Source organism: Populus alba, chromosome 11 (assembly GCF_005239225.2).
Source record: "Populus alba chromosome 11, ASM523922v2, whole genome shotgun sequence".
NCBI classification, from domain to species: domain Eukaryota; kingdom Viridiplantae; phylum Streptophyta; class Magnoliopsida; order Malpighiales; family Salicaceae; genus Populus; species Populus alba.
In genome coordinates, this window is record NC_133294.1 from 22972521 (window position 1) to 22998109 (window position 25589).

Here is a 25589-nt window from a genome sequence, read left to right on the forward strand (position 1 = left end):
GATTAGACATTGGATTTGTGAAAGGAGGTGGAGCCTCTGGTCTAACAAAGAGCTATCAAGAGACTTTCTTGGTTGGTGCACGATCGGCCACACGTGCATGGATGATTTAATGGGGGGATATGAACCCTAGCTAGGATTTATTTTATCTTTTTCAAGCACCTTAATAATACACTATGATGAATCCAAAACAAGATTTGGCATTTGCTGAATTGAAATCCCATCAATTAGGTCCATGGCCCTCCAAAAGAAAATTGCCTATCCATTCAAGGATTATTAGTTGATTATGCATATAATTTTAGCTCACTCATTGATCTTCTTGGCTGGCCTTCAAGTCTCAATATTAGACTACTTGACTCTCAATAATTTGCCAAATCTATGTCCTACATGCATCTTGACAATTATATTGTTTTTTTTTTGTTCTTGTTTTTTTTATTAATCATTTTCTCCAAAATCCACAATATATATACTACCAAGTTTATGAGAAGATATTCTAAGACACAATTAGATCCCGCCCTGAGAAATTTACAAACTACATTAAAATATATATAAAAAAATTACTATATTCATTTTTGTTTGAGTTTGTTGTGTAATTAATAAAACAATATGAATAAGCTATTTTTCTCTAGCTCTTGTTGTCATCTCAAAGGATTTCTTGACATCTGATAAATTAAATATGATTCAAATTAAAGTTCGATTAAAAAAAATGCATGGAGGAATTACTTTTTGGCCTCACAAAAGCTAGTGTGTGATCTATGGCCAATTAACTTCTTGATTTTGTGGCCATTTGAAACATTAGAGAAAGGAATCTCCTGGCTCGAAGAAAAGAAAAGAAAAGAATAATCTCCCTTTGTCGCAGCTTTATATATTAATATTTATCTATAATAATCTATCATAAAATAGTAGGTCATTTAGCTTTATTAACAAAAGAAATTAAAATGTTGATAAAATTTATCATCATGCATGGTCATAATTAAATTAATGATCTTCCATTAATTTAGAAATCAATGCGAAACCCATGATTTAAAAAAGACATATTAATTTAATACATAATGATTTGGACCTTGAACAAATTAAAACGCGTTCAAAGATGAACTTGCTATCATAAAATAGTAGGTCATTTAGCTTTATTAACAAAAGAAATAACGTTTATCATCGTGCATGGTCATGATTAAATCTTTTAATTATTAATTTAGAAATCAATGCGAACCCATGATTTAAAAAAGACATATTTAATATATAATTCCATTAAGAATAAGATCCCAAATGATTTGGACTTTGAACAAAAACGCATTCAAAGATGAACTTGGTATTTTTTTTAATTTAATCCCAAATTCCATGTCATCTCCAATAAGATCCATTCCTTTGATTATTTCTTTTTTCTTATTGTCTTTTTTTATTTTGGGAAAAATCCAAACACTAGTAATAAAAACACCTTAAAACCTAGTTAGTTTGATGATAGTTTTGGCTTTAACATTTTATTTTAACTTTGTGTGTATATTTTATACTGTGATAAATATCAACCCTTCATTCTTGACCCATTTGCTTTTAGCTTTGTTTTTTCCAACTTGCCTTTTGCTTTCAATAATGCCCTTTACAAAAAAAAAAAAAAAAAAAAAAAAAAAAAAAAAAACATGGCTTTTTCGTGTACAAGACTCTAAAAGGTCAAATCAATGTCCCCATTTCGAAGTTTTGATGACCTAATCTTCCATAATTTCAGGATTTTGTTCACAAATCCCTTCAATTTTTTTATATCTCATAATGTTTATTATACGAGTGGTAATGGGTGTAAAGTTGGATTATGCTCTTGGACTGCCTTGCCTTAAAGCACAACTTAGTAATGAGGGTCAAGAGTCAAAAATCCAAGTGTTTAGGCTTTTCTTTCCTCAATCTTTAACATTTGGTTATGCCCACAAATGAAACTTTAAAATTTATTAACTTTCAAAGTGATATTAGATTAGATTGGGCTATTAAATTAGATTGTGTTTGATATTATAATAAAAAATGCTTTTTAAAATGTTTTTTATTTAAAAATATATTAAAATATATTTTTTTATTTTTTTAAAATTTATTTTTAACATATATACATCAAAATGATTCAAAATCATAAAAAAAAAAATAAAGAAAAAAATTTTTAAAAATATTTTTAAGTACAACTTTAAATAATATAAAACAAAGAAAAGAATCTGCTTGATGGATACCGGGCTTGGAAGAACAGCCTTTTGAAAGACATGAATGATACCCATACCATATGGCCCATCATTAAAAATATCACCCATGGCCTTGGAGCAAGATTTGCCTTGAGATCGGTTTTATGCATTTATGTGTGTTTTTTGAATGGAAAAAAAAATTATATATATATATCTGATTAAAATAATAAAAAACATATATAAAATAAATACATCTTTAAAATAATTCTAAAATAACTTTTTATATTTTTAAAATAGAAAATATAAAAAAAACCATGTTCATTGTCTCTCTTCGCAGCAACAAACAATCAAACGTTATAAAAACATGAACAGAGAAAGGTCCACGAATTGTAAAATTGTTTAGGCACTAATTTTAATTTTAATTTTAATAAAAGCAAACCAGCTACCAGTTATAGGCATGACCTCCCTCCGCAATCCCTTCTCTCCAGTTCTGTGCACAACCTCCGATCAATCCAGGTGGTGGCGGTTTGGGATGGGAGACCCTAGTATTGGAGAAAATCATCGCCACTACCACCCTTCGAGATGTTCAAAACAATTTTATACTAGTATATGATTTCATTTATGTATTATATGATTCTTTATCATCTTTTAATTAAACATTAAAATTATGAAATCAATGATAAAATAATATTTTTCTAAGGAATCAAGAATAATTAAAATTTTAAATTTGATATGCATAGAGAAAATAAAATATGTTATATGGTTTTTTTTATATATAATTATTCTTTTGATTTTAATTTTATTTTTTAAATTCTATTTCAATCAATAATATTTCACTTCAAATACACATACTACATGAACAAAATTATATGTGAAAAATGCGGCAGACTAATTTCACTCTCTTTTTCTTTTTTAGGAGTTCAAACTAGAGTAAAGGCAACCAAAGTATTCGAGTTGAAACCTGCAATTCAGGAACATGCCTCAAAGTTCCTACTTTCTAGATACACTAGCAGAACAAGAAGCCAGGGAAAAGGAAAGATATACAAGGGAAAAATGCGCATGGCAGCCATCGTCAACTCCCGAAACGCCTCATCACTGATGAGGTCAGGGAAGATGAGAGGAATTTCAGCCCAGTAGATCCACCAGGGAAGTAGGAAATCGCATAGTATGCAAGGGCAAGAACCTGCATATTCAATGAAAACATCAGAAATGGTAATCTTTGGTGTTTCAAATCATGTTTGATGGATGCATCTGGCAAATTCCTGTACTTCTCTTTCCGAAAGATATTTACTTCAATCATACACAAGAGTTAATCTACTCTTCCAATGAAATAAGGACATCATGAAAAACAAACACAGACGAACTGCAATAAAATCGGTATCTCGAGCCAAACTCTCATTGCAAGACATAAACAGATGAGATATAACGAGAGAAACTGTATGGTGGTAGCTACCTGTATCACAGAGAAGAGCACGGATAGAAAATAGCTGTGAAGCACCATGGAAACATAGAGGGTACCCACCATACTGCCTATGAATCCCAACGTAAATGGAAGCCTCTGTAGAAAAATTGAAGAGAAGAAAAAAGGATTAGAAGTGCGCAGCCACAATATAGAAAACAAGCATGCCATGAAAATTTCTAATGGAGGCATAGCCAGTACCTCTTTCGATGACATGTGAGCAAGTTGATTCTTGGGACCCTTGAGTGCAAAGAATGACGCAATGATAAAGCCGCAACCAAGTGTAAAACAGATAGCAAACTTCTGGGGCACAAGTACTATGACAGGAAGGAACAGGGCAAATGAAGTGAAAACAAAGAACACGCCTGTCGCTAGAAATAAACCAAAATACATTAGAGCTTTTCCTGAAGGGATGTTACTGGTGGCAGACTGGAAGTTCCCACTCACACCTTTAGAAACCCTGGATAGGCATCAAAAGAAGAAATACAAGATTTATCACCTTCTTCAAAACTTTCCTTTCAATTGAGCTTAGATTGAAAAATACAAAACGTGTTAAGAGTTTGCGATAAGAAGCAAGATAAAAAAAAATAATTAAATAAATAATAATAATTGCATTTCCTTGATATTCACCGATGAAATCATTTCGCAATGCAGGTTGTATTCAAAATTTCAGACATAACATCAAGGCACAAGGAAATGCAATGATATGATATAATTGAACACTTCCCTCACTGATGAAGTACTGTGGTGCAGTTGGTGGCATATTCATACTCATATACTAATGGAAATGCCAAGGTGCAATTATTGGAGATTAATCAATCATAGAATTCAAATACCCTGCCAGAGCTAAAGCAAACACATTATGCATTTCAATATTGATCGAAAAACTCCTATGGATTCCACATGACACTACTGCATGACTAGAGTAATCAAACCCTGGTTCAGGAGATTCTTTGTGTTGTAACTAATAAGAACTTTCTCTAATCGGCAAACTTTTTCATACCATGCAACAAATGCTTTTGGTTCACATCTAAATTGTGAAAAAAGGGTCATCTGATAGCATTCATCCACTGGAATATTACTATCCAATCAGAAAACCTAAGATAATTGATTTTAGTACACACTACAATAAAATAACATCCCATCTTCTATTCCAACTGAAATTCGTCAATCCTTCCAGTAGCTAATAGAAATTACATCGCTAATTGGAATAAGTGAAATGGGAGAGATAAGTCAGCAAAGGCACGCAGAAACACACAAGTACTAGAATCAGCTCACTCACATTCATTGCATAAAAACAGAATACTAGAAATACAGAAGCCATACAAGTTACAACCTAGTTAACTTGCAACACTCTAAATTACAATAAATCCAAATCCCACCCCACAACCATTATATCTTCCATCAAATCATAAGTCAATCTCCTCAAATCAAAATCAAAGCCCACAATCACACTCATCTATATAAACACACACACACCCATAAAGTTCAATTCTTTTTACGACTAAAGATTTGCCAAAATTACTCCTATGAACGACATAAAAAAGAAACCCACAATTAAATCCACCCGTATAATCACATAAATACATATATAAAGTCCAATTCTTGAGTATAAAGCTGCTTTCTTTTTGCATATGTTTACACATTGAAGGTGCCTAAAACCCCTCTAATCAACAAAATCAAGACATCTCACAGTTAAATTTCTCTATATAAAAACCGAAAAATACATAAATTTCAATTCCCCAAAATAAATATTCTTTCCTTCAGTTTTTTTTTCCTTACACGTTGAAGGTGCCAGAAACAGTGTCATTAGCAGAGCGAACAGCAGCTTCAAGATCAAAGCTACCGATGCTGCCTAATCCAGTAGAGGATTCATTTGAATTGCTTGTTGCTGCATATGAGTTCCAATCAGCCAACAAAGAAGATGCGGGCTTTTCTTGTTGCTGATCTTCTCCACTGCTTGAAAACCAACTCTGCATTGTTTTTATTGAAACAAAAGACAACCCAATTGAAGATTTTTGTTAAGGTTCGAGAATTTTGAGAAAAGAAACGATCTTGATGTTGTAATGATGCTTATCAGTTTGGTGAAGCAGTGGAGGTGAAATGGTATTTCCGTTTGAAGCTTAGAAGTCAAGGGAAAATGATAGTTTTCAAAGAAACGATGCCGTTTGAACTGGTGGTCAGTAACAGCGAGTCTGGATGTGAAATGTGAAGGAAAGTCAAAGTGATTTTGACATAGCTACTTCACAAGGGATCAGTACGGAGGTTAAGTAATTACTACCTATTTAACTCGCAGAAAATTCAGATATGTAGACTTTTCAATATATATTTTATATATAAAAAAAATTGAAATACAAGTTAAAAGTTTTATGCAACAGTTAATTAAATAAATTGAAAAGTATTTATGTAAATAAATAAATAAAATCAATAAAAATAATTACTAATGAAATAAAAAAATTAAGAGAAATATGTGGATGAAATATTTACTTAATTATATTTACTAAATTTATTTACTAAAATTATTTTTTTACTCCATCAAATTATAATAGAAATAGACAAACATAAAATTAATTGAGTAGAATAAAATGAAAAAAATATATACAAGACTATATATTAGAAATATTATCTAAAATTAATTTTTTTTTATTTTTAAAATTAAATTTTGTCTATAGATGAATCAAAACAATATCTTTAAAAATTAATTACATACAAATAGTTTTTAAAAAAACACTCAATTAAAAAATTCTCAATAAAAAAAATCATAAATCATAAAGGAGGGATATCAATTGAAATATAACTTATAAGATATTTAAGAAAAAAAGCATATTCAAATAAGGTATAGATTAAAATAAAAACTAAAATTAGAATAAAAAAAAAAAAAAAAAAACAAACATGCAGCAAACGGTTTTCAATAAAATAAGAAAAAATCAGGTAATTACTTTGATCGGGTTTAATAAGTAACTTTTATTTTAGTTAGACAATTAAAAAAAGATAGGCAACAATAATAAATAATTTTTTTTTTTTTTGTAAATCACAATAACTTAAAGAAAATAACCTTTAAAAGTACAAAACTAGATAAAAAATGCACAAAACTTCCAGCATGAAACAACACGAGATAATATGTGATAGACATATAATATGTTTAATAAGAAGCGAGCCAATCAAGATTATCCAGCAAATCTTGTGGTCTAGGTTATGTAATTGAAATAAACTGATATAAAAAAAAAAAAAAAAAAACCAAAGAGCAAAACTTTAGGGGAGGGGGATAGGGTCAAAGCGAAAGGAGAAACGACTTTAACAAAAAATAAAATCAAAAGAATAGGAATAAAAGAATATACCAAAGAAAAAAAATAAAAAAATAAAAATTAAATTGAAAAAAATAATATATTATAAATTGTAATTAAGGGAGAAATTAAAAACAAATAAAACTTTTATAAAAGGATAGGAACAAAAATTAGAAGCCAAAAGAATAAGGTTTGAACTTGAAATATTAAAAAAATAAGGGCCAACCTATAAATTTTATGGGAGGAGAGAGAAAATAAAAAAAAAAACCCTCACTGATAACAAATCGTTCATCCACAACTAACACACACCACACCAGAAGAAAGAGAATGTGATGACACTTTTAATAACATGGTGGAACGACAGGTTATGTCACCGAGAGGTATCCTACGCGCCACCCAACATATATTGCACGCATCAGTAGCTTTTAGATTTTTATATATAAGTTTTGTACACGACTATGTTATTTTCGGAATGCGTTTTTTTATTCACATTTTCATTCGTTGTTAGCTTTTGTTCAAAGTATTTTTTAAAATGTTTTTAAAAATGTTTTTTCATTTAAAAAATATAAATTAATATTTTTAAGTGTTTTTTTTTTTTAAGATTTTGATGTGTTGATATCAAAAATAAAAAATTAAAATTAAAAAAAATATTATTTTAATATACTTTCAATTAAAAAATATTTTTGAAAAGTTCATACACCAACAATACTAAACTTTAAAAGTCATAGATTTTCATAATTGTTTTTATATCGATCTGCCACTACTCGTTAATTTTTTTTTTTTTTGCATTATGTTTATTGTTGCTTTTTAGAATGTTTTTTATTTGAAAATGCATGAAATTAATTTTTTAAATTATTTTATATAAAAAATAAATATAAACATATATAATTTTAATAGGAGTTTTAGATTTTTTATTTTTCCCCTATACGAGGTTTGATAATACTTGGTCATTTATGACTTCACTACCATGCAAGTTACTCCTCGATAATATCCGATCATCGCAAAACACTCTCTTTTATCAAACCTATCTCTACACTTCAGATACCGTTTGGCATTGTTTTGTACCTGCATTTCATTAAATTTTGATTTTTTTTTTTGCTAAAATTGAGTGCGGTTTGTACTTTTTAGATCGTTTTGATGTGCTAATATTAAAAATGATTTTTAAAAAAAAAAAAACATCATTTGCATGTATTTCAACATAAAAAGCTATTTGAAAAGCAACCGCTACCATATTCTCAAACACAATAATTTCTTCTTCTACATCACATCACAGATACTCTAAAGACCTTTTTTTTATCCTCCAAATTTACTAATTTAATCATCAAATAATTTCCTATGCCATGCAAAAACTTGTTTCTGCAGGTGAAGGGAGACCCATTATATCATCATAAAGACCATCAATCTATCGTAAACATGAAGGCTCTTCTATATGAAATCTGAAATCTAAATTCCTCGTAATTATGTATCTTTGAGCATTTTGCAAGAAGAAAATGACAAAATCCTCCAACCCTTGTACTCGTTAACAATTTATCTCTAAGAAATACATACCAAAAGCAATTGATTAATTAGCAATGTAAGGAGGTAGAATACAATTAGTTATAGATTACATGCATGAAATCACCAGCCCCATAAACAAGGAGAAGCCTAGTACTTGTACCCCTTCTCGAACAAGCTCTCTGAAGCCAACCCACCAGTACCTCCTCCAGCATACTTGCCTAGAGTTGCATCTGAATTCCCCTTGCACCTAACCAGGAACACCTCTTGAGCTTTCTCAACGTTCTCCCTCTTTCCAGCCCATGTTTTGAGTGTGCTTTTTTGCAACGCTCGGCCGAAAGAGAATGATAGAGTCCATGGTTTCAACACCTCGAGCTTATTCATTGCATTGAGGTTCAGTGTTGCTTCCTCCTCGCTTTGCCCGCCAGACAAGAACACAATGCCTGGTACAGCTGGTGGAACGGTTCTGCGTAGCGCGGTCACTGTGAATTCAGCAATCACCTCAGGTGTCACCTTCAAGAATCAAACCCTTAGAAGATTAATCAGTAATCGAAGACAAGTATGACAAGCTGAATGAGGTACTTAAGCAGTGATGTTGGTTTTTTGGTCATACCTTTGGGCTATCAGAGCCTGGAGTCACCATGTTAGGCTTGAGGAGTGTGCCTTCGAGAAGAACATGGTGATCATTCAATGCCTTGTAAACAGCTGCAAGCACAGTCTCAGTTGCAGCAGCACATTTCTTTATGTCGTGAGCCCCATCGGTCAGAATCTCAGGCTCCACAATAGGCACCAGACCATTCTCCTGGCAAATGATAGCGTAACGAGCCAACCCTTGTGCATTCTGCTGGATAGACAGTTCAGATGGCTCAGTTGGGCCAATCTTGAGGACAGCACGCCACTTCGCGAATCGTGCACCGGCCTTGTAGTATTGCTGGCAGCGTGCTCCGAGTGAATCAAAACCTTGGGTTGTGGTTTCACCATTAGTCCCGGCCAATTCAACTACACCCTTGTCAACTTTGATTCCAGGAATGACATTGTTTTCTTGGAGGACTTCAACAAATGGTTTCCCATCAGAGGTTTTCTGGTAGAGGGTTTCTTCAAAGAGGATGACACCAGAGAGGTAAGGCAGGGCTTTGCCGTATGTGAATAGGAGTTCACGCAGGGCTTGGCGGTTGGACTCGATATTCTCAACATTTATGCTTGATAAACGCTTGCCAATGGTGCCTGTGCTCTCATCTGCAGCCAAAATGCCCTTCCCTGGTGTGGCAATGTACTTGGCAGTCTTGATCAGCTCATCTGGAGTAAACAATGGAAAAAAGCCAACCACCTTAGAAGCTATATAACGCTTCAGTAGATAACCTATACATTAGCATTTGAAGCTTCAATAAATGTGCACGCATGCATTTAGAGTCGGGAATCTGTCAAACCATGCACTATGACTTATTGCCCCATACTCACAAAACTAGATGATTTTATGTTGCAAGAGGTGAATTTTCAATCATTTGTATATGAAAGTCTACAACAAAGGCAATTAAGTTAAACTGGATATTCGCCAATGAACTTAATTGTAGCTCAAAACCGCATCCATATCGATCCCACATTCCTGAAGTGATTTCGCTTTCGAGCCTCTCTTCTGTAACCAACAAAAGAACATGGATATGCATATATCCATAGCTGCAAAGGAGAAGGAAATTCTCTGCTGTAGCCTCCAGCTTTCAGTGGTGATGAATTCATAGTCAAAATGCTGCCTTAAGTGAGCTTGAGTGCTCGACACAAGCTTCACGGAGTTCAAAAGGTAGGACATAGAAAAGAGAGGGAGAGGGGGAGAGGTGTAATACCTGCATACTTTCCAACAAAGGCCGACATGCTAAAGCTTTTTCAAGGATGGATATCGGATAAAGAATGACGAAAAGAGAAAAATGCAAAAACAAGCTTTCACAAGCACCACTCTATATAGATCATCTTCAATAGAATATACCAAAAGAAATCCACCCCACAAATCTCAACGCGTGTCAAAAGATTGGCCCAACACAGATTATCGTCCCTGGATAAAGCAATGGGTGATCAATGTCTCTGCCAAGTGGCATTTCGTATTATTATATCTTAGCTTGTGCACCCTGAAGTATTGTGTGGAAAAGCTCCTCCCTCATCTGCAGCTTGCTCCCTCCAAAATTTGAAGAGGTAGATGCTTACATCTTTGTCTCAACCAATAATTTTTAACCATTAATGTCAATGTCCCTTCTAATTCATTTCGGCTTCATTTTTTGAAAAATGCCCTGCTATAGTAGAGGGGAAGAAACAAAAGGAAAAATGCAGCCAGGGAGAGAAAATCTGCATACCACAATAACAACAAAGAATCGAGATAGGATATTCAAACCCTAGCTGAACCAAAATAACGATTCACCATATAATTTTATCACCATATATGAGATAAAATATCTGGGTTCACAGTTACATATATTAATGGGGAGGCTGTCACCATCAAGTTTCGAGTAGGTGCCTCTAATCACCAATCACTTTCCTCTGAGCCATGCTAACTGAGTAACTCTTTGGTTGTGGATTTATTGCACTTTTTTTTTTTCCTTGGAGAAACCCTCTGCCCATAGAACTAAGGTGACAGAGAATCAACACCACCTCTGTGACTCAGTTTTGTTTTTTAAAAAATAAACATATAGAAATGGAAGGAAGAAACTATAGGTTTGATTTGAGTCAAAAATTGTTCAAAACTGAAAGCGCACAACTCAGCACATAAAGATTCCGGCAGGTCGGCTGCTCGCTCTCTGCAGATTAATCAGCGCCGCCCTTAATAACTCTATTGTGTTTGGGCCACCACTAGTTCGTCGTCATCGTCGTCTGTGCCAAAATATCTATCTCCAAACTCACCCATGCCAGGTACGACACGGAAATCTTCATTCAAGCCAGTTTCAATCTCAGAAGTTACAATCTTTATTCTTGGGAATCTTTTGCAAACCACATGCACTCCCTGGGGTGCCTGGTGGAAATAAACATCATATTTGTAATCAGAGAACTGGAAAGTCCAAAATTAATGTCTACTGATGAGTCACGTAAATATGAAACCAAAAATTCGATCTCGCTTACAGATATGAGATTAAGAAAAATGATATTGGATTCTGGCACACCCTTGCTAATAAGTAAAGAAATGGCCTGAACAGCTGAATTGCCTGAACAAAAGGTAGAAAGTCATGTTAATACCAATAAGCAGTGCAAGCCATATATTCAGTCAGGTAATTTGCTATAATATTCAGATTCAAACTTGAATTGAATATAGAAGCTACTATCTTTTATGCTGTATGCCAGTAGAGGATGATGGGGGATAAGCTGTAGCCAAGTTCAAGGGAGTAAGTGCTTCTCCATCAAGTTACAATAATAATAAATAAAAAAAGGGCAAGATTTTGTGAGTCCTTGAATGCAGTAAATTTTTTATTATTACTAATGTATTCCAAAACAAAAATCTATAGAGGAAACAATCCAACCTGTCCCTAGAATGGGATCCAATAGCAACACGTGTCTATCCAAGATATCTTGTGGTAACTTTTCATAGATAAGCTGCCAAATCATTGAAGCGTTAAGAATAGTCAGAACTCAGAGATTGTATGCCACACACAGATATCAACTCAAGACACGCTTGAAAACAAAAGAGAAGAGCCTTCACAAACCTGCTGACCATTGTCACCTTCCCTATGAATAAGAATCTTCCCAATCTTGATGCCTTTACAACATGCTCGTAGAGCATTCTCCATACTCTCGCCACTGGTGTCAATATAAGAGAGATAAGTGGTTGTTTTTCATTCCACTGGGAAAGATGCAGGAGAAGTTCATAAAAAAAGTAAAAAATATGAAATGATTGCTATCGTGGCTACAGATTCCAATACCGCTCCTAATTCTCTTCCTCTAACTAAGAAACTAGAACAATCAATCAATCATGATGCTACCATTCATGTGACCACCACATTGAGCTTTAGAAATTAACACAACCTAGCTTATTGTTGGTTTCATAGTACTCTTGCATAATATTATCAGGAGAGGAACTTCACTATAACTGCAGTTGGTATCAATCATACAGAAAGAAAGATCAATGTTATATAGCTGACTTATTGCCATTGCCCATGGTATTCGATCTCATGTGCAGCTTGCAATAGAAGATGCAGGGGAATAAAACATGCAAGTAAATCAAAATGTTAAACAGACAATGGAACATATCAATCCCTTGCTTCAAGAATTGAGATCGTAAGAGAACCTCCTAATAATGGAGACACCACATAACCGCTTACAAAAATCCACACCAGTGTAAACAGACCCTGCATCACACGGGAAAAAAATGTAGTGAAAACCAAGATCCAAGCAGTTTAATTTACAAAATTAAAAAACAAGCTCAAACAAGAGAACTATGGACCCATCACTTGAAAGTATGAAATGAGTGGAAATAAGCCATATGCCTAATCTTGCAGCTATAAACGTACCATCACAAGTAAGATATGTTCTGTTACCAGGGTGCCAACATGCACATCATCCATGTTATAGCTATCTAGTAAAGAGAAAGTATAAACCTTTTTATTTGTAGAAAAAACATCAAATATTTCTCCAAGATTTCATCTCTCATTGACAAAATAAATACCAGGTAAGAGTGAACTAGAAATCAACTGGATAGCCTAAAGATTCTCAGAACATTGAGAAACATCAGCTTACCAGTGGGAGTGGTCACCTGCTTTTCTGTAAATGGTAGATGTCCCAGACCATGTTCAACAACCTGGTAAATGAAAGAGATTGGACAAGTGAACAAACTGAATAAAAGAAAAGGCCACTATATCCCACTCTCAAGAAAGAAACATACTAAAAAAACTCATTAAGAAAACATAAACCCACCAAACGAATCAATCTGTCAGCATAAAAAACAAAGTCATGTTTTGTTGTCTGGGAATCACGTATTAGGGTATGCATACCACGTATCTGCATGAGACAAGTAATGATTGTTGGATGAGAATAAGCAAAATACAGTACAGTACACAGAGCCAGAAAAGCTGGTAATATGTTCTTAATCAAGATTAATTAGATCTCCATTAGAATTCATATCCCTTTGCCAGGTTAGATTGGTGTGTAAGAAGCCCCACCTGAAAAGTTGATTGAATGACATATAAGTTGGGATATATTTTACACAAGTCATGTTGGCCAAGCTTCGTACAAATATGTTGCACAATCAAATCAATGGCTACATGATTATCTCCCCCGCGAGGAATGATGATGTCAGCATACTTCTTTGTTGGGAGTATGAAGTCATCAAAAGCAGGCTTCACAAATTTTGAGTACTGCATCAAAATAATTCTATTACTTACTACCAGAGGAAGGTAATACACCATGATAGCAATTTAGATGAGATGAAACCTAGCCTCACTTGCATAAAAGGCTTTCTATTGGTTTACTTTAAGATTCTCTTCATCTCTAAATAAGTATCATAATTCATCAAGTTAAAAATAACAAGGAAAACATAAGAAATCACGTGTTGTTGTTAAAGATGGAGTCAACAAAGGAAGAGTGAGTTTACACATAAACTCATTTTTTAACATAATAAAAGTATAAAGGAAGAATGACAGTGATTTTGGGATAGCATGGGTAGAAATTAAGAAAAAATCAGTGGATAAAGAAAAGGGAGTATTAGGAGTGCACTTCCTATCTCTCTTCTCCAAGCCTCACATGTTCTAAGTTGAATAAATTGGATGGGGAACAGGCTGTAGATCTAAGAAGTTCTTCATTTTTTTCCTTTCTCTTTTCTCACCATATTTAACAACCAAGCAACCAAAAAGAAGAAAAAAATTATATTTCCTGGATTTTAGTTTCAATAAAACTGTAAGAGAACAATGCAAGAAACGAAAGAACAATTCCACTTTTAGGCTCCCATTAGTTCAAGATTCAAACCTACGAAATAAAAGGTCTCTAACCTGATCAAGTACTGTGCCAATATCTCTACTCTTCTCAACAGTATCACGCCTTATTCTCCTTGCCAGACGTACATCAGCATCTGCACTGAAAATTGAACAATGTCAAGCAATGGTGCTAGCAACATATAAGATGCGTTTGTGTCGTATATTCAATCATTTTATAAGGAACATCAGAACCTATTGGTTACAAAACAAAACAGAAAGAAAAATGGCAAGAAACAACATAAAATTGTTACGGTTTGGAGAAAAACAGGTAGGGTGTAAACATTTTGTTGAAGGAAAAAAACCAATTGCTACTTGAGACAACCTGAGAAAGATAGGTTGCCATTAAAAAAACTCCAATAATAAGGCCAGTAAGGTAAGGATTATGACATTTCTCAGAAGGCTACAACTAAAATATAACATGGCCTATAGGTTATATGCTTTTTATGAAACCACATCTTCACACAACGTCCCCCTATAGATTATACACAGTGATGCAAAAGTTTAACTGATAGCTGGAAAACTAAATAACCTGTATCAACAAATAGCTTCATGTTCATCAACTCTCGAACACGAGGATCATGGAAAATTAGAATGCCTTCCAAGATTATAACATCTGAAGGATTGACCTGTAAAATAGTTGTAGTAATAAGAGTTCAGAATGTGATGCACATGGAAGGATTAAATTCTATCAGTCCAACTACAAGATCAGAGATGAGTTCGAATAACAATGCTGTGCAAAGACATCATGGAAGAAGTATTCAAATTCACTATGTAGAGAAATATCAGTATGGCAAAACACTGGTAAGTGTAATATAGCTTGTACAACTGAAACATAAAAAGAGACATTTGTCCACCAATGATTAATATGAAGGTGCCCATCATACTTGCACATGTACACCCAGGTCACTGACAAAGACTACAATCAATACAGTGGAAAAGAGAAACCGCTAACTACTGAAGTCTCCAGTTTTTTTTTTTTTTTGGTTATATTAATAGTTCCCTAAATTCAAAAAAGAACTCAATTAAGAGAAAGAAAAGGGAGGAATCCAATTATGCACTGTAGTATAGTACAATCATAATAGTAGTATTGTTCCCTTTAGTTTTTTTACCTTTTTGTAGTTCTAACATGTAGAATTTTTTTGCCTGTAACATTACATGTTGGACAATATACGCAACAGAACACAAAATCAAACACAAGGTAAAACCCAAAATCTAGCTATAAGCAATTTCATGGTTTCACCAGCAATCTCCTTCGACATTAAGAATTTTACAAAGAAAATGGCAAGTGAACATAAAGCCAAACAATACATTTGCCACTATCCAATTAATGTCCCATCAAGCAATGTCTAAGACTCTCAGAAGGGATGATTTGGGATAGTCCTACCTTCAACATATTTGCATGAAATGGCTGCTCTCACAACTCCTTTGGCAACCTTATGGTTACAATCTAACGACTTTACCCTCACTAAATAATGCCCCCCAGAAAATATATATCCATGTAGAAAACAAAGCTTTCAAGTAAATACCACATAAAAATCTTACAAAATTCTGAAGAACACTTGATATGATAGTACAGAACCAAAGTGTTTCTGTAGCCAGGATCAAATTGCAAGATATCCCCAATGGGATTTGGCATAAATCAAACAGAGTTATCTTTTACAAGACAAGGGGAAAATAGGAAAAACTGTACCCTTCTTGCTGGAAAAACATTGTTTTTGTAACTCTTGAAGTCATATTTTGGAATATCTACTGCTTGCCCATGCCTCAATTTCTCCATAGCACATAATAGTTGCTCAGTGTCAAATGCATCTGACAATAAGAGAAATATTATGCTAAAAAACAGGGTGAAATAGCATCCACCACACAAAAAAATTTATCCCCGCCATTTCAATGAACTTGGCAAGAATTATGTCCTTAAATGCCCCACTAGAGATGTACATTACAGAATGTTCCCGTTTGGAAGATGAAATGAGAAAGAAGGAAGCTCAGAGCATGACAAAATAGCAAAGCATTTTCTGGCTTTAGTGGGTATAGTTTTTTTCTCACCAAGAATCAAGTAAAAGAGCAGGCCTATTTTGGATAATGACAGTGTAAGAGGAAATACACACCAATCATTGTATCCAAGATCCCTCAAATAGCAAAATGTATCTTAGAGAAGTCTACTCACCAGGATGGTCAAAGTTATACTCATGAACTCTTGTAAGTTCCTCTTCAGTCAGATCATGATAAAAAGAATCCTGCCATGTCATCCATGAATGAGATTTATTTTTATAGTCAATCAATCCTGATAGTAGCATCAAACCTTTATGACCAAGAACTCAAATTTTGATATTGTGTTTCCTTAGCAACTTCCAAAACTAATTTGGAATCGGGAAGTCATTACCTGGTTAACAAGCACCACACGCTGATCATGAAGCTGTTGAATAATCATATCACAAACTGTAGTCTTCCCAGAAGCCGCTCCACCAGCAACTCCTGTACCAAAATTAGTAAAAATGGCACATTTCATAAAAAATATATCAAAAAAGTGAAAAGGAATACATGTTCTCATGAAAAAATTAGAAGAAACCAATGCATCAGCAGCAATTATAGACGTAGAAATATTTCATTTTTTCTTCAACATATATCCCTCCTGCCCACCTAATCCTGCTGTTTTAATTTGCTTCACCAAATCTACATCAAAACCAATGTCACCCATTTCTTGATTGACTAGGAGATGTTTAAGAGCAAAATTCAGTACGAGATTACTCTACATCCCTGTTATCCAACTCCCTATTAGATGATTCCAATTGAATTACCCACATAAAGATTCATTTTTTCACACTTCAAATGTCCATGCTCTGCACACCAAACTCGTGTATCCTCTGTTGTTCTCATTTTCTGGTTAGAGCAAGCAAATATATGATGTTCAAAAACATTCAACTGGTAGGTAAGAGTAGACTAGTTAGAAGTTTCTAATAGAAGGTTGATAACAAGTGCAATGTTCAGCCAAACCAATATGAAAAAACTTCGATATGGCATTATCAAAATGTACATAAGGCAATTTGCATGCACCCAGGCATAAAACATGTCTCTTCTCACTATCTCCATGGACATGCCGAAACATGGTAAGAGTGAGAAATTCAAAATTTCATTTTGATGAAAGGACTTTTCTTGATCATTGCAAATGCCGATCATACATCCTGAATTTCAGCGACCATTGCTAGTCAGCACATTACCAAGGATTGATCTCACAAAACACCTCTTGGTATAAACCAATCAAAGAATTCACTGAAAACCTATATCAAAACAATGCAAGTACAAAATCAACAAAGTTAACACTCACTAACTCACCAATGACAAAGGGTTGCTTATGCATCTCTTCAGCTGCCAATGTCGTCGGGTGTCCCACCTCTGTATTTCTCAACTCCAAACCATTCATATGAAACCCAGAAAAATGAACTCCTGATGATGCCTCTATCATATCCTCAACTGATTTAGCATCCATGAAGAAAACCTACAAAAAACAATGGAGCCCTTTATCCTAAACCACATTTCCCACTTTATGCACTCACCCCCCCAGCCCCTCTAAAACTCCCACTTTTTACAAAAAGATAAAATCTTTCGTCTCCAATCATCAAAGGGCAACCAAATCAACCATTGCATTCTCTAATTCAATAAAAATCACTGAGATCCATAGCCATAGCACTAAAAAAGCAGAAAAATCCATTAATGAAAACATCCCAACAAAAGTGTCAGCGTCACAGCAACTTCCATTTCTTTGCATACCACAAAAACATAAAGATGACACCAAAGGGTCACTCTTTTCACCATTTTTTAACCCACCCAAAAACAACAATCAGCCAATGAACACACAAAGAAATAAAAAATAAAAACTTTAATTAATTACAAAAACCGGAGATTCTAGATTTGATCAATCAAACAAGAAATAACATATCAAAAACCTAAAAAAAAAAAAAAATGCAGATTGTACCTGTTGTACAGCTCCAAAATTCAGAGATCAATGAGAGAGAGATTTTTTAGTGTAAAAATTTTTGCTTTTTAATTAATTATTTATTTTGGAATATTAACAGATTACAGTTTGAAGAAAGTATTATTAGGGAGGCTGGCTGTGATTTATTTTTTCCTGTTTAAGCAAATAGCAGAGAGAGAATGAGGGACGCAATGATTGCTTAGGCTCGCGTGTGTGTGTTAAACATGGCAGGTATAGACATTACTGAATTTGGAGTCTTTATAGAGTCCGAATTTGTAACAAAGTCTTTGATTATAGAAATAATTCCCAATTCCTAAAATATTTATGATTATTGCAACATCTATTTTATTGGTAATGTTATTATCTTGAGTTTTAATATATAGAAAATATATAAATAAAATGTTAAAAATACTATTGAAAATATAAATCTATAAAGTTTTGAGTAAAATGTCATATTATAGAATGGCGTGGATCTAGCATTTATTTGTTTGATATATTATAAGTCTCTTGATTATAGAGTTGAGATTCAAATTTATTTATTTGTTTTTTCTTAATAAAAAGAATATTATGAATATCAAGTGAAATAGTAGTAACCCTAATGCTACTCTATCCAGCGTTTCACACAGAAAGGGAAAGAAAGTCCTTGAAGGAGAAGGATTCCAAATCTAGAAAAGTAGAAGTGATTGGATCGAGAAGGAGACGGATCCACCTCAGCATCGATCAGCTGTGGGGTCCATTGTTTTTTTTTAAACCTAACTATATTTACGTTTCTTTTTTTAAATATTTTTTATTAAAAAATATAATAAAATAATATTTTTTTTATTTTTTTTAAAAAATTATTTTTATATTAATATATCAAAAAAAAAAATATTAAAAAATATTAATTTTAAAAAAATAAAAAATAAATAAAAATTTAATTTTTTTTCAAAAATATTTTTAAATAAATATTATGCTATATTTATTCATAATATTCTTTTAAATTTTTAAAATTTTAAATTTTAAATGGGGATATTTTTTTTTCTTTTCAAAATAGTATAATAAAAGAATAGAGAAATAATATAGTTTAAATTCATTTAAAAAAATAACATAATTTAACCAATTATAATTGAGAATAAGCAGATATTATATACAATTTTATAAAAAAATAATTATTTTAAATTTAAAAATAAATCAAACTCTATCATTATAATTTTCAATAAAAAAAAAATTGATGATCACACCATATCTATAATAATGTAAAATTTGGATGGCAAAATAACATGATTCAATAATATTTTTTACTTAATTATTTTTCTAGTTAATTTTAAATATTTATTTTTATTTAATTTAATTTTTTAATTTAATTAATATTTTATTATTATAAATCTTAATGCTAAAATTTTTTTATTAGTTATATAATTTTTAATTAAAAATTATTTTTTATAAAAGATTTTAGATTTAAAACTAATATTCTAAAAATATTCAGATTATTATTCAGAGTTTTATAAATATCAAAAAAAAATTTTCTTTATTTCTTCGCAGTGTATTTTATAAATATATTAAGCTGTGTGGAAATTATTTTTTTTAAAAAAAGTGGAAACAATTTTGTTTGTCACTCTCGGTTAGTTTTCTAGTATATAAAACATAATATATAAAAAAACAACAAAAATATAAAATAAATATAACATTAAATTAAGCAGTTTTTATTAACTCACATTTTTCTTTGTATAATTAATTTGCAAACATAGTTAGTGTAAATAATTAAATCTATAATATTTAAATTAAAAAATATTAATATTAATATATATTTTTTAAAAATATTTTATAATTTCAATTTAAAAAGCATTTTTAACCAAAACACATTAAACTATTTTTTGTTCAATTTCAATTTCAATCTACAAGTTTTAACCAAATATATATAAATACCAAATCAACCTTCAATTAAAAATATTTTTTTTAAAATAATTTTTTTTTTCAAATCACAACCACAAAAACTACTACAATACTAAACACACTCTTATAATCATGAGCATGCTTTGAAAACCTTATGTGTTTTACTTGAAAAAATAAAATAAATTTACATCATAATTAGTTTTATTATTAGTTGCCGAAATGAAAAAATTCAAAATAGATTTACTAGAATAAACATCATCTACTTCACTTAAAATAATATGACACGCGATCGAAGGCGTGTATTATTTTTTTTTTCCTTGGATATTTTTATTGTAATACCTTTTCTAATTAATAATATTTATAAGATTTTTAGGTTTATCAATAGTAATTTTAGGATCTTATTTTATTCTATTTTGTTTTCTTATTTAGTATTATTTGGGTTTTTTTTTACTTTTTTTTATTTAAAAGGTTATTTTGACAATAAAATATTGATAAATAAAAATTAAATATTCCAAGTGTTTTTCATAATTATCATACTGTTGATTTTTTCCAGTACACAATGCATGATACCAAACCTATGTATATATAAAGTCTTGTTAAATGAAATCGATCATGAATTCCATATCCATTCAAATAAAAGAAATACATTGCAGCAAAATTCAAATAAAAGAAATCTACTTGTAGTTAGGATTAACTTTATCTTGTTTTAGTCGACGTCTCTTGTAGTTTTAGGTTTGTTTAGTATTACAGTTTATTTTTGAATTTTTTAAATTTAAATTTAAATTTTTTTAAATAAAACTTAAACATAAAAAAGTAATAAAAAAGAGGTTGTTGTGTTTCAATCAATTAATTAGCATTCAACTAAGGAATATTATTCAAACACGAGAAATTATTGCAAAGGAAAATTATTAAAAATCGAATAATTTTCCTTTGCAATGAACAACACATTTTTCAATTAAAAACAAGAGAAATTAAAAACAGAATTTGTCTAAAAAATGTGACAATTTTCAAATCAAACTAGAAATTAAAGAAGAACACATGAGAAATTTCACCTCCACAATTTCCAAGCAATTGCTAATGTCGATCGTCTTGTTATTCCAATTTTGGGGGCAATAGGGAAATCCCACGTGCATCTTCCAAGTAAAAACAAAAATTTATCTAAAACACGTGACAATTTTCAAATCAAACTATAAGAGAAACACACACGAGAAACCTGACCTCCACAATTTCCAAGCAATTGCCAAATTAAGTCGATTATCTTGTTATTCCAAACAAGAGCAAACTGCCACCAAAACATTTTCTCTGAAAATACCAAGCACCATGTAATTAACAAAATAATAAAAAAAAGAAAAATTCAGAAAAAGGGCATAGCTCAGTACCGTCCATGATGTGTTGGGTGATGGGTCATGCATGTGAAATTATGTGCTTAGTTCCAATTAGCTAAGCCACGATTCTGTCTGTCCCCCTTCGGGCACCAACACGGTGCAGTATCGCACGTTGTCTTTCGAAATCTGTCCTTCTGGTTACTTAATTTGTCTGCCATATGTTTTCTTGATTATTTTGTTTCCAACAAAAACGCCATTAATGGCATCCTTAGCAAAGTAGCTAGGTTACGTGATGCTTACGGTAGTTGTCGGACTTGATATATATGGCATAATTCCATGTATTGATTGATTGTGTTTATCAGGATAATCATGCAACTAATCATGCCTGTAAAATTAATGAATTATCAGATGTGTCTTTCTTTAGTTTTTTATATATATTTTCTAAGAAATCTTCTAGAAAAACAAAAGATTTTCAAGAAGCAGACGCATTTTTTCTACCATGTTTCGAGCTAGTGGCTAGCGATCAGAGGCACTGTGGATGTTAAACAGCACGGCATCTGCTCTGTTTTACCTCATTATTCATCTGATATAAAGAGAGAAAAATGGTGTTGGAGCTAGGTAGGACCTCCAAAGCTAAAAAGTTCAAGGAGATGGAGGGACGACAGGGAAGAGAGGTGACCCCATGCCTGAAAGGTGGGTAGTTGTGGTGTCCAGTTCTGTCTTCCTTTATGTCCAAATTAAGCTCCTCGTTTCATTTTTGCCTATCGAGAGAATTCACATTGTTTTGAGGATTTTTCTTTCTGGTACGATTGAATATTTTGCTGTTTAAACTTATCAATCATTTGATTCGGTATTTAATTCGCGATAATTATGATTTAGGTAATAGATGGTAGAAAGTTGATTATTTTTTTGAGTTTTTAACGTGAAATTCAAGCAACATTAATAAGAGATTTGTTAAAGATTCTAGTTAGCCAAATAATAAAATTTAGAACGGATTTTTAGCGAGAGTAATCATTGTGTATAACTTGTGTTCTTCAAAACAGATTTTTACAACAAAAATGGCAAGAGAAAAGGACTTGAAAGCTGAAGGCTAAGGAAGGAAGCAGAGAATGTTTTCTTTACATAAGCAAGCACTGCATTTTCCCAGTAGAAAGATCTTGATGTTAGCTAATCTCATCATGAGGATGACGATGGGCACCACTGCTTGAGCAACAACCCATTTTCAAGGAGGTGAGAGGTTGAAGAAGGTAGGGCAACAGAGAGTGTTTTCTGTTCCTGAAAAGGCCTTGAGTTGCCCTATCAAAGACTTCGATGGCAGACAAAGTTAATGGGCTATTTGGCCCTCCTTCTAGAGAACAGAACAGAACTCGAATGAGAAATCTTCTTTTGGGCTCATTAACTTTTATTTTTGTGGACCAGTCCGTTGATCATTGTCGAAGGAATAAACCATGGCTAGATTACAGGACCAGATTAACATAACGAATATTTCCTTGATAATCCAGATTCATCTAGATTTTATAAAAAAAATCATTGAAATAATATAATTTTAAATTTTAAAAGAAATCTTGGTTTTTTTATTTACCAAGCCTGATGCAGGACTCGAGTATGATGATCGAGTCGATTTCATAACTATAGTTTATGGTTTATAGAATATAGCACACTTGTCACAGGAGAATAGCAATGTACATTGGGTTATAAACCCAGCCAATGGCAATATTAAAAAGGTAAAGCATGCGTTTATGATGAAGAGACCAAAGTAAAGCCATCATGTTTCTCTTACACAATCCTGATATTTCTTTCATGGAAGAAAAACATTGTGTCGTCAAGCATTTCAATATGCCGATTCACAACTTGCATGTGTTCATCAATCTCTTTTCTATGTTGAAAACAAAAAAATAAATCCAAAATGTTAAAATTACAGATTTTCACGTTGGTTTTTAGCGAGAAATAATTGCAATTCATCTTTTTTTTTTAAAAAAAAAAACATAAAAGGGTAGTTCTAATCATTAATGAGGTTTTCTTTATGCTTGTTTTTGTGTTTTAAAAACGTTTTTAAAAATTCATTTAAAAAAAACATAAAAGGGTAGTTTTAATAATTAATGAGGTTTTTTTATGTTTGTTTTTGTGTTTCAAAAACGTTTTTCGAAGAATTTAAATTTTTTTTTATACTTTAAAATAATTTTTTTTTTGATGTTTTTAGATCATCTTGATGAGTTAATTTTAAAAATGATTTTTTTAAAAATAAAAAAAAATAATATTTGATATATTTTTCAAGTGAAAAAAACTTTAAAAAACAACCACAATTACATTTTCAAACATATAAAATATAAAGCCAAAAATAGCTAGAAGGATTTATCATGAACACATCGAAGGTATCAATGTAGAAACATGTTATGAATATCATCATGAAAATAAAAATAAAAAATTGAGGTACAACTTCATCCAAAAAAATCGTCATAAATGGAAAATCCATAAATAATAACCTTTAACAAGTCCCTTGAAAAGAAAATCCCAACAACTTGTTCTTTATTTTTTCGGTTTCAATGCCTCAAAAGAAAAAGGAAATATCACTATTACTGGCTTTTGACTATGCACTGCACGCTCTTTTTGACAGCAACAATTTTGGCTCACATCACAATCATCACCATTGCTTAATTATAAAAGAAATCTTCTCCTACACACATACTTACCTTTAACTAACTTGGTTAAGTCCTCACAAAAGCAGTAAAGCAATTCAATTAGCTTGGACCATATATATAGATAAAGGAAGGGAAACATCTCAAGTGGTTCATTAATACAAAACTTTGCCTTATATATATTTATATACACATTACCTTTCTTCCTCTTTGTTTGGTATTGTGATATGCGGGGTATTTTTCTGTTTAAAAATCTATAATATGATTATTTTTTTTAATTTTCTGACAACATCATCATATCTGAATTATCAAAAAAATACTAAGAAAAAAAATATTAAATTAATGTTTTTTCAAGGCAAATAAATTTATGAAAAACATTTAAAAATAAAGTTTGCAATTTCAAAGAGGGTTTTAACAAAAAAAAAAAAAAAGAGAGGATTTGTGATATTGTATGTGTGAGAATGTCATTTGGGTTATATGAAATAATATTCTTTCAAACTTTTGATTCAATAATTCATATGTGGAGCTGTTATAAATTATCTAAAGAATGAAATCATTTGTTCAATCTACTTTTCTCTCACTCAGAAGTTGTGGTTGAAACTCATGCTAGACACCCATACTTGATATGAGCTTCTCGATGGGAATATATATTTAGCAAAGCAAAGCAAAACACGTACTATATACTTTTTATGATAACATTTAGATTAGTCACTCAAATCAAGGGAGGCCAGGTGATAATATTGCTACAATACTATTCCCAAACCATATTCTTTTTCTTTTTCTCAAGTAAAAGAGCATATATATTGACTTAATTAGTAATTATAGTCAACTATAGTAATTAATCCAGGTATAACCTGGCAATTAATCAGAGGCTTAATTTGATTAAGGTTTCATTTCAAACTATTTTATATAATAAGTTAATCCGATCAAATCCCATAAGATTTAATAGGAAATATTTCAAAATATATATTTTTTAAAATTTTATCCCAATATTGTTCTGATGAATCAATTTCAATATATAATCCATTAATTAACTCAACAACTCGGTAACCTAGGATTTAAACAACTAAGATCCCAACACAAGTCATCAAAGTAATTTAGATCCCATCAAAAAGACAACCTTATCATCACCAACTCCAAGAATCAATGAAAACACCAAATGGTCTGGATCCACCACCCACTATCCTGTACAAACACATCGCAAATACTGCTAGAGGAAAAAAAAGAGAGTTGCATGGCATGGAATGGACATATATCATGAAGGAAAAGACAATATTTACATCAAAGAAAGTCGCAACAAAATCATGGTCCAAAGTTTTGTAAAGCAATCCTTGCCATCATCTTGGCCAGATCTTGCCGTCCAGTCCAACTATCCAGGGGCCCCAGAAGAGACCACACTTGTCATCATCTAATTTTGGTCTCACTGCATGCCACTTGGAAGGACATTTTCAACTCAAAAC

At 31.9% G+C, this 25589-nt stretch overlaps 3 protein-coding genes across 5 annotated transcripts; all 3 read right to left on the reverse strand.

The window, feature by feature from the left end:
• Positions 1–3037: 3037 nt before the first annotated feature.
• Positions 3038–5787, reverse strand: LOC118029468 (protein transport protein sft2). The gene is made up of 4 exons (XM_035033367.2): positions 5389–5787; positions 3808–4066; positions 3601–3705; positions 3038–3330 (listed from the first exon to the last, which is right to left on the reverse strand). Exons 1-4 carry the CDS (start codon positions 5583–5585, stop codon positions 3220–3222), a joined length of 672 nt encoding a protein of 223 aa, XP_034889258.1. The 5' UTR covers positions 5586–5787; the 3' UTR covers positions 3038–3219.
• A 2644-nt stretch (positions 5788–8431) lies between these two features.
• On the reverse strand, positions 8432–10375 carry LOC118029467 (fructose-bisphosphate aldolase 5, cytosolic). The gene is made up of 3 exons (XM_035033366.2): positions 10223–10375; positions 8998–9680; positions 8432–8897 (listed from the first exon to the last, which is right to left on the reverse strand). Exons 1-3 carry the CDS (start codon positions 10248–10250, stop codon positions 8535–8537), a joined length of 1074 nt encoding a protein of 357 aa, XP_034889257.1. The 5' UTR covers positions 10251–10375; the 3' UTR covers positions 8432–8534.
• A 341-nt stretch (positions 10376–10716) lies between these two features.
• LOC118029466 (uridine kinase-like protein 3) lies at positions 10717–18700 on the reverse strand. 3 transcript variants are annotated; one of them, XM_035033363.2, is made up of 15 exons: positions 18297–18669; positions 17657–17819; positions 16707–16798; positions 16491–16560; positions 16014–16132; positions 14853–14949; positions 14339–14418; positions 13514–13708; positions 13269–13352; positions 13092–13152; positions 12643–12703; positions 12062–12155; positions 11879–11951; positions 11484–11566; positions 10717–11376 (listed from the first exon to the last, which is right to left on the reverse strand). In XM_035033363.2, the coding sequence occupies exons 2-15, from the start codon at positions 17808–17810 to the stop codon at positions 11197–11199; spliced, it is 1443 nt and encodes a 480-aa protein (XP_034889254.1). In that variant the 5' UTR covers positions 17811–17819; positions 18297–18669; the 3' UTR covers positions 10717–11196. The 3 variants fall into 3 exon arrangements, with proteins under 3 accessions (XP_034889254.1, XP_073268782.1, XP_073268783.1); XM_073412681.1 differs by lacking the exon at positions 10717–11376 and adding an exon at positions 12866–12930 and having other exon boundaries at positions 11500–11566; positions 18297–18700; XM_073412682.1 differs by lacking the exon at positions 10717–11376 and having other exon boundaries at positions 11500–11566; positions 13108–13152; positions 18297–18699.
• Positions 18701–25589: the final 6889 nt, after the last annotated feature.